General features: G+C 44.0%; 1 protein-coding gene across 1 annotated transcript; it reads right to left on the bottom strand.

Moving 5' to 3' along the window:
• Positions 1 to 73: 73 nt before the first annotated feature.
• COX6A1 (cytochrome c oxidase subunit 6A1) lies at positions 74 to 2,939 on the bottom strand. The gene is made up of 3 exons (XM_084649304.1): positions 2,717 to 2,939; positions 1,331 to 1,470; positions 74 to 328 (listed from the first exon to the last, which is right to left on the bottom strand). Exons 1-3 carry the CDS (start codon positions 2,817 to 2,819, stop codon positions 242 to 244), a joined length of 330 nt encoding a protein of 109 aa, XP_084505430.1. The 5' UTR covers positions 2,820 to 2,939; the 3' UTR covers positions 74 to 241.
• Positions 2,940 to 17,037: the final 14,098 nt, after the last annotated feature.

The following is a 17,037-nucleotide window of genomic DNA, read 5'->3' as shown; positions in this document are numbered from 1 at the left end:
TAACAATAAACTCTGTAATTGGGAAAAGACTAGATCAAGGATTTCTAGTTCTTTACAAAGGTCCACACACAAATGGAAGTTTAGGATTTATTTATGTTAAGTGACCTCCCCTTCAAGTACAGAGCCAAAGGTCAGAATGCCTTTATAATGACAGTACAAGGAATGCAGAATATTTTTTAGATTGAGGGTCCCATACGATGTTCTGGTCCAAAGAGAGCAATTGATGCTGTGGTCCAAGTGTTCAGTGATCCTCTTCATAGCCAGTCGGGAGAGCATTTGTATGAGGGTTGTGAAACAGAGTTTTGGTCCCATCTCCCCATGGGAAGGGCTGTTGAAAGAAGTAATTGACAAGATTGCTTGGTAACTGTTTGTTATAGGAGTTGACTTCTTGTGCCTTAGCAGATTTGTCAAACAATGTTTGGGTCTGTACATATTACAGAATTTGAAAGCCTGGAGTAAGTAAGTTGAAGCTGAATTTACACCCACCACTTGTGGTAACAGAGCAGAACTCTTTCTTGAATGCTTGGGTAAATCTACAATTCTAAACTTGATAATCTAGTCAGCACTGCACCTCTTGTAATGTTTACAAGCAACTATGGTAAATAGACACACAAATGTAGAAATGAATTTGATTTACCAATATCCCAAGACAAAATCTAAGCCATGGTATTTTGAACTAAATACTAGAGGCAGTATATTACAAATTCATTCTACTTATAAGTAGCAGTAGACTCAAGAATAATAAAGAGCCCACCACTACTTCCACCCCTTTAGGGTTCTTTTATCAATAGCTTCTGCTAGGGATGCCAGTTAGTTGACATTACTTCAGGCATTCTCAATAGTTTTTATAGCAAGTCCTCCCCTCCCATTTAGTAATTTGGGAAAGACAGGGTGATCTCAACCCAACACTTGTATGTGACCCCTTGACTGAGAACTCACACTCCAGTTCCTTCCACCCTCTCATTCATGACAAAGCTGCCCTTTGAGCTGCGTGAATGTAAGTTAAGTGGAAAAACTATTTAGGACCAAAACCTTGATGATGTTTAAAGTTTTACACTCATGCGTGAGTGTAAGAAACTTTAAGATGGAAGGAGAACTCCACATCTACATATAAATACCACAGCTGACAGCCTAAAAGCTCTCCCCCTGCCTTAACAGGTGTGAGCTCTTATTCATGGTATTACAAATACACATATTTCCCAATCAGTCAATTCCACCTCACATCACTTATACTTACTGCAAAAAACGATACAAGCAGTAGTCAGCTTGGAATAAATAATTCAGTGACTGGAGAAGATAAGAGCACCTTTATAAGCACTGTTGCACATACCTTGGTCCTGATGCGGAGGTGAGCATAAGGAACAAACTCGTTTCTTTCATGTTCATGCTGCATCTTTAAGTAGCAGTTCAGCATGCATACACCAACACCAGGAAGAGCAACCACAAAAGACAAGATCTTCCATGTCTGAGCTAATGAAGGAAATAAAATACCATGAAGATGCTCAACAGTACAGCTATCCAAAAAATGAGAATTTCCAAGTGGTGATGCATTTCAAAATCTGTTTTGAATTAGAATGAAAACAAGTTTTCAGACTTGAAAGATTATGAAAATATTTTGGTTTTGGATAATTTGAGGTTTGAACACAGTTTTTCAAAATTTGTATTCAATTTTTATATTAAAGCAGTTGTGATGATTTCACATGATATAGCATCTGGTATTACATACAAAATGACAAATCAAATACCATATTCAAAAATTCTATTTTGAAAATTTTCCAAAACAAGTTGTATTGAAAACATTTTGAAAGGAAGTTTCAAAGTCTTCAGTGTTGTGAAAAAAAGTTGGTTTAATCAAGTGTTTTGGCAGAAGACTTAATTAAAATTTTCTGATCAGTGCTAGTTAACAGTAATTTCTGAGACAGTAGCAAGGGTCTTATACTGCACTAACTCCCTGAATATTTCATACATCTGTGCAGCACTAATTCAGCTGAGAAGCACCCTGGACAGACCTCTCCGGATACAATGGTTTTCGAACAGGACTACCAATGTTCTACAAACACTTTCCTTATCAGCAAATTGATGCACTTAGAGAACTATGCAGAGCGTGGCCAAGGAGGAATGCATTTGGTTGTATGGTGCATTGCATTCTCAGTGTCACTGCACAAAACAGTTACTGCATAAGGGTTAGGATCTCTTGTGCAGTAGCCGCTTGACTCCCGTTTTCTATCCCCACGACACCAATCGGTGCACACCCTTGCACCAGAGAAGACTTCTCTGGGACATGAGGGTTTTGCACCAACGTAAGCTCATCACCGCAGAGTCCCTAATGGCAGCAGGCCCTCGGACCAAAGAGGAACACCCTTGCGATTTTCTACAGTTATTGTGGGAGCAAGACGGCAGCGGCAGGCACAGACCCCCAGCCCAGGGGGAGGGAGACGCACGGACTTGGGGAGGGGCAGGGAAGAGGCGTCTCCGCCGCACACGGGGAAATGCCCCCGGCCAAGGACGGGCTCGAACCGCGGCTTACGGCCCGTTCCCTCGGGCTGGGTCCGGGTCTCCCTGGCCGCAGCGAGGGGTGGCGTCGCTGCGCGCCCGGGGAAGCGGGCTCAGCCCAGGCCCCAGAGACGCCGCTGAGGGGCTTGGCCTGCGGGCGCTTCGCTCAGCGCAAGGTCACCCGGCCGTCGCCGGCCCCGCCCGGTCGCGGCGCCCCCGTTACCTGCCCCAGCCTCCCCGTGAGCCGCTGCCGACATGAGCCGTCCCAACGGGGCCCGGGGAGCGCCGGCGAGAAGCAGCCGGGAGACTCTTGCGAGCGCCGCCATCTCTACCGCTCAGGCTCGGCTGTGGGTGGGGTCGCTTCCCCAATCCCCGGAACAGGCAATAACCGGGCGGGAAGACGGCGGCCTGCGTGGGACACGCCGGCACACCATGCGCATGTGCTCCAATGCGGGCGCCATCTACGTCCGCACCCACGTGACGATTGCCCCTAGACTCGTACTGAGCATGCGTCCTGCTCCGAACGGGTTCCACCTCGAGGCTGACATTGAGGATTGCACTCGACTGTTTTCAAAGTCCTCCTTACTGCGCATGCGCTAATGGGAGGCCTCTCATCAATCACGTGGTTCCTTTTGGCGCCTCACCTGGCTGACAGCCATTTTGGACGTCGAGCTGTCCGCGGCGCCCTCTGAGAGGGACCTGCGCTGCGCTGGGTGCTCAGCTAGACCGACAGCGCCCCCTGCGGTGTAGCGCCGCCGAGCGTCATGGCTGGAACTGGAGAGGCTCGTAGAGCGCGAGGGCGGTGGCTCTAGCAGGATGGGGCGTTCTAGAGCAGCAGGCTGGCCTAGGGGGTCCAGAGCAGGGAAGGGCGGGCGCTAGAACAGCAAGGCTTGGGGTGGAAGGTGCTGTGGACAGTGAAAGGGCCTGAGGGGGCGTTCTGGAGCAGCATGGGGGAGAGTCAAGGCGGGTTTCTTGAGAGGCCGGAGATGGCTCCAGAAGAGCACTGTGGGGTTCTAGAGCAGCCGGAGCCGAAGAAGAATGTGACTCTTGGAACTACAGGTACCAGTAGGAGGTGATGGATGGAGAGGGGCAGCAAAACAAGTCCCCTGACTCTAGCAGCCCTGCACAGTATCCAAAGTCAGCATGAGCTCTCATCTAGAAGCCAGCGGAGGTGGGGCAACTCAAACCCTCTTCTCTGCGAGGTGTGGCCAGAAAGCGGGAACGTTTTCTTTAAAGCCCCAGTGACAAGAGAAACAGTGGTGTTACTTAGAGCAAGTTACATAATTTTCAGGAAACTGAAAATAGCTGTATGGAAGTGGGGTAGAAATGAAAGTATGATAAGCTGTTACCCTTTGGGCTGCAGGGAAAACCTTGCTATCAAGGTGGATCTTTGGTCCGTTCAAGCACTCTGGAAGAGTAGGAGAAAATCCTGGTGCCCTGGTTCTAGCCCAGTAAAAGAGATCACAATGCCCACAGCTCTGTGTGAGCCACTTCTGAGTGCAGAATGGCTGCTGCATTTGCCTCTGTAGCCACTGTTCTGCTAGGCCTTAACTTATCACTTTGGGATGTGAAGACTGCTGACCATGTCAGTAAAAGTACATTTTCTTAATGAAACATACTCTTACCATCCCCACTGATTCATTTCTAAAAAATTGGTTCATATTCTGGTTCTAATGTTTATTTGATTACACAAATAGAATAAATGTACAGTCTAAAAGAAGTATACAGTCTTTTGCCCCTTTTACAACTAGACAGAAGTAAAGGAGTGGTTCTCATCTTTGGAGTGGACAAACTTTTCTGTTTTGTTCTTTTTTTTTTAATTTATTTTCTACATACTGTGTTTTCATTTAAAAAAAAATTCTAGACTCTGTGGTTGCAAAGAAAACATATTGAATGCAAATAGCTGCAGAACTTGAGTCTAATAAATATATAGGACTGGGACCTCTGTATTTTATGACATTTTCCTAAAAATATATAAATTATACATTCTGATACTATTTGTACATTATTAAATCATCAGCTGTATATGTATTGGCCTAAATCCTACATTCTGCGAGATGGAGGTAAATCCTAAGGAACTTCATTGAAGTCAGTGGAGTTACTTTGGGTTTACACTGATGTAAACAAGAATATAATTTGAACGATGGAATGTAAATGTCTGCGTAGGCCTTGTAACCTGTCCAGCTGTCTCCCGTGTGCCCCCTCGTGGTCTAGGATCATGGCAGTCCAACTCAGTTTCTCGTCTTGGACTATTCAAATAAACTTCACTTGATGCTTTTTCTTGGTCAGAATACCCCTCCTTGGGGATTGGGTTTATTAATATCAAAGAAACTGTAAATAAACCTCTTGAACAAAGTCCAAGTCCACACAACCCAAAGTTTTTCTTCCTCCTCCCAGGCTTTCCTGTCTTGGACCTTTGCAATCACTTTCCTACATGGTCAGATTTTCTCCCAGTCCATCCTGCCTGGAGAGCTTTCTTCACTCTGTACTTTCTACCACAGCTTCCTGAGCACCTCCTCCTGTCCTCTTTCAACTGAAACATCATGTTCCTTGTACACTGGAATCACCGGATTCCTCTCAGGTGGACTTATCCTGTAATAAGGGTTTACTTAGCCCCAGGCTCTCCAGACCATATGTCAAGTCACCCTATTACGGGCCCTATATGGCACTTTTCTTTTTTTAAGTATTGCATTTGGGGTTTGTTGGTTTATTGACTGAAAGCACAAAAGAGTTTGGGATAGACGATCACAAGATAAAAAAGTCACAAACACTGCCTTCTCTCTTGCTGGCTGCTCTTTTAGAACTAAATTTAAAAGAGAAAACCCATTCTTCTCTGTCCACCCTTGAATTAATCACTAGTCCTTTGTACTAAATTTCAAGGGTCAAATTTAGCCCTGCTGTAAAAAGAATTCAGCTTCCATTGAAGTCAAAGGATGTTGTGCCTGCTTCCCGATGTCTGAATTTGGCCCCAACACAATTTTGTGTGCTTAAGCAGCACAGTTCCTGAGTTCTCTTCTAGTAGCACCATTTTATTGGAGTCTGACTGATGCCCATGAGACCTCAGGGAGAAGCTATGTAAACGGAGCAGGTACAGTTTCAAAGACTCATCAACTCTGCAGTAAACTGAGAGGATTCCTGTTCTTGGTAGTACAGGTAGCAACAGAGAACAGGGAAAGTAGAGAGACTGTGGAGTTCAAACTAAGGACAACAGCAAGGTTTGATCTGTGTGTGAATGATAGAGAAGAAACTTCCTAAGAGAAAAAGAGGTGCTGGTGTCTGCTGAAAAAAGTCAGTGAGAAATGATGAGGCACAGAAAGAAAGAACAGTGAGGACCCAAATACACAGGCAAATTTTGTCAAGATTATTTTATTACACAGTAGTTCACTAGCTGTGTTGTAAGACCCTGACCATTATGCTTCAAAGTACGTTGCATGCCCCTGATTAATACACATTTGTACACCAAGGATTTGGGCCCTGGTTCATCAAAGCATTTATGCACATGCTTAAGGCTTGCTGAATCAGGATGGGATTATTACATACTTAAACTCTTTCTGGATTTGGGGCCTGGATATTGCAGCTCCTCCAAATACAGAGCTCCCATTTGATTTCATTTGGAGTTCAGCATGTGGCAGGCTTGCAGGATCAGGCTCTAAGAAGAGGTTTTGAAGTTAATATTTTTATGAACAGAAGGCACATATTTTATAATGTTGTTTAAATGACTAGACCAAGATTTAAGTGCTTTATTATAGTTATAAAACAAAATACCATTTGTGTAGCAAGTTCCATATAGACAGTACACTCCTATATTTACAGCCAGAGAAGAGAAATGTAAAGAAGTAACAGACATCTACACTTTCAAGCCATACCCCGGCTAACATCAGTGCTGGCCATACAAATGGAACCAGTCGAGCAAAGAAAAAGGAGAGAAACCAGAAAAGGTGAATTAGCTAAACCAACAGCAAGTTGCTCCACCAAGATCAGAGGAAAAGCATAAAATGGGAATATTCAAAGTAGCTGTGTGAGCAAAAGTTTGAAGATCTTAGTGCTCTGGGTAGAGTCCTAGGCAATTTCATCACAAATTCAAGGACTTAAATGTGCTCAGGTTTCAGTAATGTATGCTGAATCCTGATTAGACTGACATCTAGAGTTGATATCATACCTCCCCACTTTTAAGAAACACTTGAATGCTTTTCTGTTTCAAAGATGGGTTTTTTGTGTATCATGGGCACTTTTGGCCTTAGGGGTAGAACCTTCCTTTTTCCTTCCCTCTCATACCACTCCCAATGTTTGGTTTCTGGGGTTTTAGTTAAGAGAGTTTTTTAAATGTAATTATGTTTTCTAATTTCTTTATTGATGTACAGCAATCCTTGGCAAAGGGAGAGTGGCACTTTGTTAATAGAATGCAATTAGTCATTGTTCATTATTATTAATATCTTCCGCCATTAGTCACAATTTTTTACCAAACTTTGGGGTTCACATTTTCTTTAGGTGGCAGTTTCAATCACTTGGCATTATCTCGGTTGAATAACTCAAATAATTGCTCATGGAATAAGAACTCTTTCACTTCTATATCAGTGGTTCATACCTGGCCCACACTTGTAATGACCACAAATTGTTAAAAGAAAAGGAGTACTTGTGGCACCTTAGAGACTAACGAATTTATTTGAGCATAAGCTTTCGTGAGCTACAGCTCACTTCATCGGATGCATTCAGTGGAAAATACAGTGGGGAGATTTATATACATAGAGAACATGAAATAATGGGCATTACCATACACACTGTAACGAAAGTACACAAAAACTAACCTGCTCTTGGCACTGATAGTACTTGGCATCTTTATTAATCTAGCAGATTAAGAGTCTCAACGGACAAGGAAACTCATCTCCCTAATGCTGGAAGTAAACTATCCCGTCCAGAACAAACATAAAGTGGAAGAAAGATGTGTGCTTCATCTAGTGGTTAGAGAACAGACGTAAGAGTTTGCGGTTCTGTTCCTGCCTCTAACACTGACTCTGTGTAATCTTGGGCAGGTCATTCTGGGCCAGGTTGCTATCAGCTCCCTTTGCTATTTGGGATTGTCATCTCTGATATAGGCTAGTATAGCCCTAGGATAGCAAATATGAATCTGGCCTTCTGTGGCTTAGCTATCCTGAATCTGATTCACTACCCATATGTTCCTCCGCATTGTGCTGGTTTGACTCCATTGAAATCTGTGTATTACATTGATTTAAAATTGAAGTACTGTAGAGGTGAATCAGCACCCCGTCTGTATAAATGAAGATGATAGTTCTTATCCATATTTGTTAGGGATGTTGGGAGACTTAAAGGTCTGATTCCCTTTTCACTTACAGTCAGTGCGGTAAATCAGGAGAGACTTCACTGATTCATAGATTCCAAGGCCAGAAAAGACCAGTGTGATCATCTAGTCTGATCTCCTGCATAAAACTTCCCCAAAATAATTCCTTTTGAACTAAGTGTATCTTGAAAAAAAATCTAATCTTGATTTAAAAATTGCCAGGAATGGAGAATCCACCATGATTCCTGGTACATTGTTCCAGTGGTTAATAGCCCTCACTGTTAAGAATGTACACCTTATTGCTAGTCTGAATTTGTCTAATTTCAACTTCCAGCCCTTGAATCTTGGTATAGCTTTGTCTACTAGACTGAAGAGCCCATGATCAAATATTTGTTCCCCATGTAGGTACTTACAGACTGTGATCAAATGTGGTGGGGTATACAAATCCCACACTGTAGAAGGAGGGTTATGGACCTGCTCTGGGCCCAGGCAGCCCCTCCCCACCATACATGTAAAGTCTGCGCAAGGTAGGGGAAGAGCTTTAAAAGGGAAGCAGAGTAGCTTGCCGGAAGGCAGAGAGGGGAGGTGAGATGACCTGTATTCCTGGGAAGGACCACCATAGGAGCTCTTGTTGTTAAGAGGTCTGGTAGTGCTGACTTAAACAAACCTGCAGCTGCAAAGGAGGAACTAGTGACTTTTGAAGGTCAGAAACATTATTTTTGTGTTAGTTCTTTATTTTACCCAGTGGGAAGAGGGGCACTGATAGGACGTGCTCCTGGGAGGCAGCTGCATAGCACCCTAAAGTGCAGGGCTTAGCTGCCTATCATTGGGCCCTGGATCAGAGCCTTGTGGAGAGGGTGGACCTAGACTCCCCTATCAACCTCTAAAGAGGGGACAATGACAGAAGTCTATACCTTGACAGGGAACCAAGTCGGGGAATACCCTGAAGGTGGAAGGGTCCAGGCCCCAAGATCCCAAATAAAGGGGAAAGCCCTGAATCCCTTGCTGACTTCTGAGGAGTTCCACATTAGTGAACTCTTTATGTGTATCCTGAAGGGTGGACTTGAAGGTGTAACCTGGCCAGAGGATGGAGTCACTAAAATGACAACCTACCACAGAGTGGAGTTACAGTGAGAAAGGTTTCAGAGTAGCAGCCGTGTTAGTCTGTATTCGCAAAAAGAAAAGGAGAACTTGTGGCACCTTAGAGACTAACAAATGTATTTGAGCATAAGCTTTTGTGAGCTACAGCTCACTTTGTAGCTCACGAAAGCTTATGCTCAAATAAATTGGTTAGTCTCTAAGGTGCCACAAGTCCTCCTTTTCTTTTTGCGAATACAGACTAAGGCTGCTACTCTGAAACCTGAGAAAGCGGAATGGCTGGAAAACAACTTGCCATACCCCTGACTGACCACTAGGTGGCACTGATAGTGAGTATTCCCAGGTAACCTTCTCCTTGTTAAGCTAAATTGAATTCTTGAGGCTATCACAATAAGGAATGGTCTCTGATTCTTTAATCATTCTTGTGGCTCTTCTCTGAAGTCACTGAAACCTATCAATGTAAAACCCCTTGTAAGTGAAAGCTTAGGACAGAGAGACAACTAAGTGAGTCTATAAAATCATGAATGGTGTGGAAAAAGTGAATAAGGAAGCATGATTTACCCCTTCACATAACAAAAGAACCAGGAGTCATTCAATGAAATTAATAGGCAGCAGGTTTAAAACTAACATAAGGAAGTACTTCTTCACACAACACACAGTCAGTCTGTGGAACTTGTTGCCAGCGGATATTGTGAAGGTCAAAACTATAATTGGATTTAAAAAACAACTAGATAAGTTCATGGAAGATAGGTCTATCAATGGCCATTAGCCAAGATGGCCAGGGACACAACCCCATGCTCTGAGTGTCCCTAAACCACTGAATGGCAGGGGCTGGATTGCTCCATAATTGCCTTGTTCTGTTAATTCTCTCTGAAGCATTTGGCGCTGGCCACCGTTGGAAGACAGGATGCTGGGCTAGGTGGACCATTGGTCTGACTCTGGCTGGCCATTCTTCTGTTATGTAGCATATCTGGACCTAAATTTCTGAATTTGGAAAAGCATTTTGAGTATTATGGTTGGATAAACGGTGCTATAGCTGTGTAAGGTATTATTATTAGTATCATCCTGACTGTGTTTCATATTGCATGACTTCCTCAAAGGACAGGGCAGAGAATCAATGGACAAGGAGCCAGTTCTGCCACTGACTCACTAGGCTCTTCTATCTTAGAGAAATGTGGCATGTGAACTGCCATTTGGATTCCCTAGCATGCTGCATGACGTTGCAGAAGACAAGTATTCTCAAAAGTGGCCTGCTTGGGTCTGATTTGGAAGCTACTTGGAGCTTCTCATCACCTCTGGAAGTCCATCCTTAAGGCCAACCTTTTACTCATAAAGTCCATCCTTAAGGCTCGTTACTCATAAATTGGGCTAGTGTTTCAAAAAAGCCCAACAATTCAGTTGCATGTTGGGTGCTGAGCTCTTAAAAATCTGACCATAAGTATCACCATGGGAGGTTCTGGGTGCTGAGCATGCTTGAAAATTTAGTCCCAGTTGTGGATACTGAGTACTGGAAAATATGCCCATGAGCTCTTTCGATAATCTGGTTTCAAGTGTCTTTAATTTGTCATCCAAACATTGAGTAACTCCAAATCAAAGATCACCATTGACAATGTTGGCTTTGATCTTTCTGTGTCTTATTTTCCCTACCTGTAAGTGGGGATAATGATGCATCCATATTTCACTGGTGTAATGTGAGAATAAATTAATGTTCCAAAAACACTGAAAATCCTCAGATGGAAGGCACTATACAAGTACAAATAGTAGTATCGGGGTGTAGTATGTCCGTGTTCCACATGGTGGCAAGCTATGCATTCAGTGGGGATTTTGGAACTCCAAGGCCACACACAAATGGCACTGTGAGATTTTCCAAGGGACAATCTCAGTTTTGTGCATTTTCAAGTTTGGAGAGAAATTACCAGACCTCCAGAAAAGCAACATGTCCAAAGTCAGCTATGGGAAGGGGTACTGACCTGACCAGTGCAGAGACCATACTACAATGAATGTTTAGGCACAGAGTTTCAGGGAGCATTTCATCTCCCTACAGGTCAGAAAAATGACTGATCAGAAATAAATATTCAGTCATCCCCAAATTCTTTGTCTGTCTCATTACCAGAGCACTGTCAGCTTTGTATGTTAAGGCAGGAGGGGGAAATGGGGAGAGCAGAAAGCCATTGTCCCTTCTCTCAGGAATGATCTGGAAGTACTATGCAAATTTTCATTTGAAGACCCTGGGAACCGGGGGAGGAGTTTAGCTGCAAACTCTGGAGGAGGGGGAGCTGTGCATCTCTGGTCACACAACACACACTCCTGCCCAGTGTCAGTAGCTAAGAAGAGGGCTGTTGTTTTTCACAGGCTGAAGAAACATTTCATGCATTGTGCATGCATGGGAGGGTATGTTCTCATTCCCACGTGTAACTGCCCTGTGTGTTTCTCTGCTTGCTGCCTGTCGTTCTTGCATGAGAATCTGGGGGAGTCTAAGAGGCATATGTAAAAGTTGTTAAATCTGTACACTTCAGTGTCCCCTCCCCAGTCTCCCTTCTCTCACCCTGTCTATACTGAACTTTAGCTGAAAATCTCCCACCATTCATTAATAGTGGTGCAACTCCTATCACGTTAGCAGTTGTGGGAGTGCTAGTGTAGATGGCTGCTGGCATTTATATACCACTGCATAGACAGTCTCGGTAAGCAAATGGTTAAGCTGATCAGGAGAAATGGGGTAAAACAGTTCTACTGAAACAGTTCTAGTTTACTTCTTAAACTATCATACTGAAGCCATCTCCTTAAAAGCCCTCCCTTGTCAGGGATAATGGTAGAGTCCAGTACCTGCTTTAGGAAATCCTACAGTCTGCTCTGCCCTGGCTTGGCTCAGGGCTCTGTGTCACCTGTTTTGTATTAAGACAGGGTCACACTAGCTGCCAGTTTTCTGGAAACTGTGTTGGGTCCTTCTCAGGCTTCATGTGACATCCAAGACATGGAGACACATCGGTGAGTGGGGGTATCGGGGACAGAGAGTGGAGATTCAAATTGTGCATTTTCACATGAAGAGGTCCACACCAAGACATCCATGGGCACTCTTTTCTGCCTGATTTTCTGATGCTCATTTTCCCTTCTAGAAGTGGCAACAGCTGCACTGTTTGTTTTGTTAACTTTTTTTTTTATCAACAAACTGTAAAAATGGCCTTTGAATGAGGACAAATCAGTAATGCCCAGCACCATTTGCTCAATCCTGGATCTCAGGAGGAGATTGTGCTTTTTTGAAACCACACACATATTCACTGTCACTCTCACACATGTACACTCACACTCATAGACAAACCAGTGGGTCTGATTCTCCATGGCCTTGCACTTTATGTAGCTATTTAAGCCTGTCTGATGCAAGTGTAAAATGTTGCCATTTCAACTACTTTGCGCAGGTGTAAATAACTACATTGCAAGTGAGTGATTCAGGTCCTCTATCTGTCTCTCACATGCTCAGAAATACACGTGGGGCCAGATTCTGATCTCAGTTACACCTGTGTAACTCCAGAGTGACTCCACTGACTTCAGTGAACTTACTCTGGATTTACACTGGTGTAACTAAGATCAGAATGTAGCCCCTTTACATTTTCTCACACACACACACACATACACATTCCCATACTTTCACACCTGCACACACACTCACGTACACTCTCACTGCACACCCAAGAATACACTCCCCTCACACAAGCTCTCACTCTTTTTCACATACATTCTCATGCGTGCACACACATTCTCTCTCTGTCACACACACATCCATTCTCTTTCCCACACACACAGACATTTTAAAAAGCTCTTGTTTTCAGAAAGGTTTTATTTATAGGCCCTGCCTCTTTGTGAATGTGAAAGGGAGAAAGCCCCTCAGAGGGCTCCTTTCATGTGTAAATCAGTCCAGGCTGGGAGCATTGGGGTCATCGAGAGGAGGATTTCACTCTTAATTACTCTGAGAGAAAGCAGACAGGAGGCTTTCTCAAGCTAAGAGTGTTGTTCTCTACTAGGGAAAGGAGTTTGAGACACCCAAGCTTCTCTTGTGTCAGAACCTTGGGAGAGTGTTTCTGCAGAGGCCCCTTCTTCCTCCTCCAGCTGAGATGCTGCATATATGACACTGCCAACTGGGAGCAAACGAGATCAGCTTCCACACTGGGTTTCTTCCCATGGGGAAAGGTTATACTCGTTCTCACAAACAGAGCAGGTGCTCCCCGGGGACCACAGGATAAGCCAGCTGAGTTAGTTTTATGTGTTTGTTTAATACTAGTTTTGTTTTAAGTCAGTTTAACTCATTCACTTATACCTGCTGGATTTACTGTGCACATTTACAGCCTTCCATTTGAGGGCCCAAAGCACTTCACTTATATGAAGCTGCCAGGTTCCCCTGTGAGGCAGAGGAGTGTTATTGTACACATAGACAGGGGGCCAGTAGACAAAGCATCGGATTTGACCTCAGGAGGCATGGGTTAAAGTCCTAGCTCATCAACAGACCTTAGGTAAGTAAATTAAATGATCCAGTGCCTCAGTTCCCCATCTGTAAAATGCGGATAATACTTCCTACCTGACAAAGGTATTGTGAGGGTAAAAATCCACTGAGCACTGTGAGATTTCTAGGTCCTGTGGTGATAGGCCACTGCAAGTACCTGGATGGAGATGCTGGTAAAGAGGAGGTATGGGCTTAAATGTAATTCTCAGAATGCAGTGGAGGTACTTTGCTACCACCTCTCCATTTTGCAGATTTAGAACTGAGGCACTGAGAGGCTACATGACTATCTCAAGGTAACAGAGCAAATCAGGTCACAGAACAAAACCTTGTACATCCCCTTTGCTGGTGTCTCCATAAAGACAGAGCCCCTCAGTAGTAACACTTTGCCTTCGTGCAATACCTTCCCTCAGAGCCTCTCACAGTTTGTTACCGGCATTAACGAACTAAGGCTCATGACACTCCTCTCCTTTTCACAGACAGGGAAGTGAGGCAGAGAACCCAGATCTCCTGCCCCCCAGTCCTATCCCTGAACCACAAGACTTTCTTCTTCAACCACACCCAGATTTGCGAGGCAACTGCAAACAGCATTTGCATCAGAGATTAGATGTGTTGTCCAGCACAACACCCCCCCCCCTCCGAAAACATATCTTTTCCTTCATCTGCCACAGAGTCAAATTGCCTCCTCTTATCTCCCTCCACCGCCGCCCCTGTTCAGGTTGCCTCCACCTTTCTAGATTAGAAATTAAACTGTTCAGGGGCTGAAAATCAGCCCCACTCAGAATATTAATGGAATGGCCCCAGGGAAGCCCGACTCCCAAGTACACTGGATTTGAAATTGCAGGAACTAAGGTGTATAGGAAGGGTTGGGCTGTTTTGTCTGGGAGCACCTGTTTGAGGAAGCAGTCCCAGCAAGTAGTAGTCATGGGAGCCATCCCAGATGAGGTCAGCAGTCTGAAGCATTTGAAGAGGTCAGAGGGAAATGAATGGATCATTTCTCTTGCAAATGAAGAGCTGGAGCAGCCTTAGCAGAGACCAGCATGTGGGCACTGGCAGTTCCTTTTATGAGCTGATGGAAATGGGGACTGAAAGGACTTTCCTGATGGAGTTCTTTCACAGCTTTTGTTGTCATATCCCTCCACTCCATGCACTGTGAATGTATATGCAATGAGAGTTATCCTCCCTAGCTGAGCAGAGCCAGGGAAATGGGTGGTTTAGAACTACATGGAAAACATCTGGCTTCATGGCATTCTTCATTAGAATTCCACAAGGAGCATCTTGTCTTTATGTTGTAGAACACACATATCTGACTCTTAACAAATTTCTTTGAGCATAAGCTTTCATTAGCTACAGCTCACTTCATTGGAAGCTTATGCTCAAATAAATTTGTTAGTCTCTAAAGTGCCACAAGTACTTCTTTTCTTTAGGCGGATACAGACTAACACGGCTGCTACTCTGAAACATATCTGACTCTGTTTCAGAACTGCCTTTCCTGTAACCTGCATTCTAGTGTGAGTAAATTGAAGGGCTAGGTGTAAAATAATGTACATAATCAAGGGAATGGGGATCAAGACACCTAACTTATTTTGACTCCATCCGTAATTTGCTGGGGCAAGTCAGGAACCTCTGTGGTTCCATTTTCTCATCAATAAAATGGGGATAATATTTGACACACTTTTTCTAAAGTCCTTTAAGATTCTTGCATGAACTGTGCTGTGTAAAAGCGGAGTATTTTTATTAGTTAAACATTTAAGTAGGATAGACGTGTCTGTTTGCGGCCAGTTATTTTTTTCTCCTCTCCCACAAATTGCTTGTTTAGGACAAAGTTGTTTCAAACAGGCACTTTCACTTTCATCTCCCACTACTTGCACCTTCAGTTTCTCTTATAGATCACAGTGGAACCATTTTTGATATGTGATGTTATACAGGCAGGTTATGATGGCACAAAAAAGTTTGGCAACAATGATTTCAAACCGGAGAATTTACTTTAAAAAGTGACACAGGCCCCAGTTCTAGCTTATGTGTGATCTGTATGCCATCTCTCTTGGTGGGGGATGGAAATAGCTGCTGAGGAATCCCCTGGTATGATGGAGCTTCCCTCTTGGAGTACAGCTGTGGAAACAGCTCTGCACTGCTCCTTTCCCCTTGCAGCTCCTGACTTGCCAAAGCTATGGTCAGGGAGTGTACCAGGGAAGGGAGGGATGTGTCAGGGAGGGAGGCCCAGGTCAGAGTGAACTATGCTCTGGCTATTCCTGGCTGCTGTAACAGCCTATATAGAGCCATGTTAGGCAACCAAAAGTTAGAGAATTCCATGGGCAACTCTAAGGCTATGTCTACACTACACAGCTTTTAGCGACAAACAACTTCCACACTCAATGAGTGGTGTTAGCGTTGTCAGCAGAAGAGCACTCCTGCCAACAACGCGCTGTTAACACTGATGCTTGTCAAGGCAAAACTTGTCTTTCAGGAGGTGTGGTTTTTGGTTTTTTTAACACCTCTGAAAGGCAAAAGTTTTGTTGTTCAATTGCCAGTGTAGACATAGCCTAATTTACACACCAAGGATTGGAATGGTCCCCAGCTGCCTTCATAATCCAGGGGTCTGCAAAGGTGGCATAAAGCCACTTTGGCCATCACATCCTGATCTTTGCTGAATTCAGCTCAGAATGGGGGCAACAAAGACAAAGAGACTGATTCTCCACAATGTGATGCCTTGTGTCATCATTTACACTTCTGCAAAGTGGATATAAAGTGATGCATGATCAGAAGAGTAGCATTTTACACTGCCTTTGCAACGGTGCCAATGAGTATAGGGGTGCAAGGCACTGGAGACTTGGGTCCAGGGAGAGTGAGAGCGACAGACACGTGCTCAGAGAAATCATGTAGCAGTTTTAGGAAGGAAATTAGAAAACAAGTGGAAAGGCAAATGGGCTTAAGTTTAAGTTTTATTTTTCAATCTTCACCATGTGTGAAAGATTGTTTTTAGTGGCTTCTGTCTCCATTTTCTTTTAAATACCTCAGGAGGACTGTCCACACTTCGAATCTGTTACGAGATACTTGAACTGTGTGAGATGGAGCAGAGCCACAATCAGTAAGTTGCAGGAAAAAAAAGACACATAATCACACTACTACTTCAGGGGAAAGCCTGTTCTTTCTTTCCTAGAAACACCACCCAGGTTTCCCTTAGTATGTGTAACATGAGCCTAAAGAGAAGAAACCTGATGGTGGGATCATTCTGAAGACCTGTGGAGAGCTGCGAGTTAGGTTAAGACTGGTTTGGCGGTGGGGATGTGAGTCCAGGGCACTAGTTTGACATCCGACATGGGCACAGAAGAATGCAGTCTCTGGGAATCACAGAAACATGCTGAGTTACTGTGAGTTTGAGGAGCTAGTTCATCTGTGTGCACATGAAACTGCCTGCCTGGCATTGTTAAGACATAAAGGAGGCTGGCGAATCATAGAACACTGGAACATGCGGGGCAAGGGAGAGAGAAAGAAAAGACATGTAGCAGTTTTTAGTAGCTTTTTACTATAAAGACAAAAGGTTCAGACTTAGCTGTTGATTCTAGCATATAATGGCACAGTAAAGTGACAACATGTGGAATGTGGTGTATGGGTTTAACCCAGAAGACAGGTAAAAATCTTCTGCAAAACATAGAATTCA

The sequence above is a fragment of the Lepidochelys olivacea genome (assembly GCF_965140295.1).
Source record: "Lepidochelys olivacea isolate rLepOli2 genome assembly, chromosome: 15".
NCBI classification, from domain to species: Eukaryota; Metazoa; Chordata; order Testudines; family Cheloniidae; genus Lepidochelys; species Lepidochelys olivacea.
The sequence above is the reverse complement of the archived record's forward strand: the minus strand, read 5'-3'. Positions and strand labels throughout refer to the sequence as shown.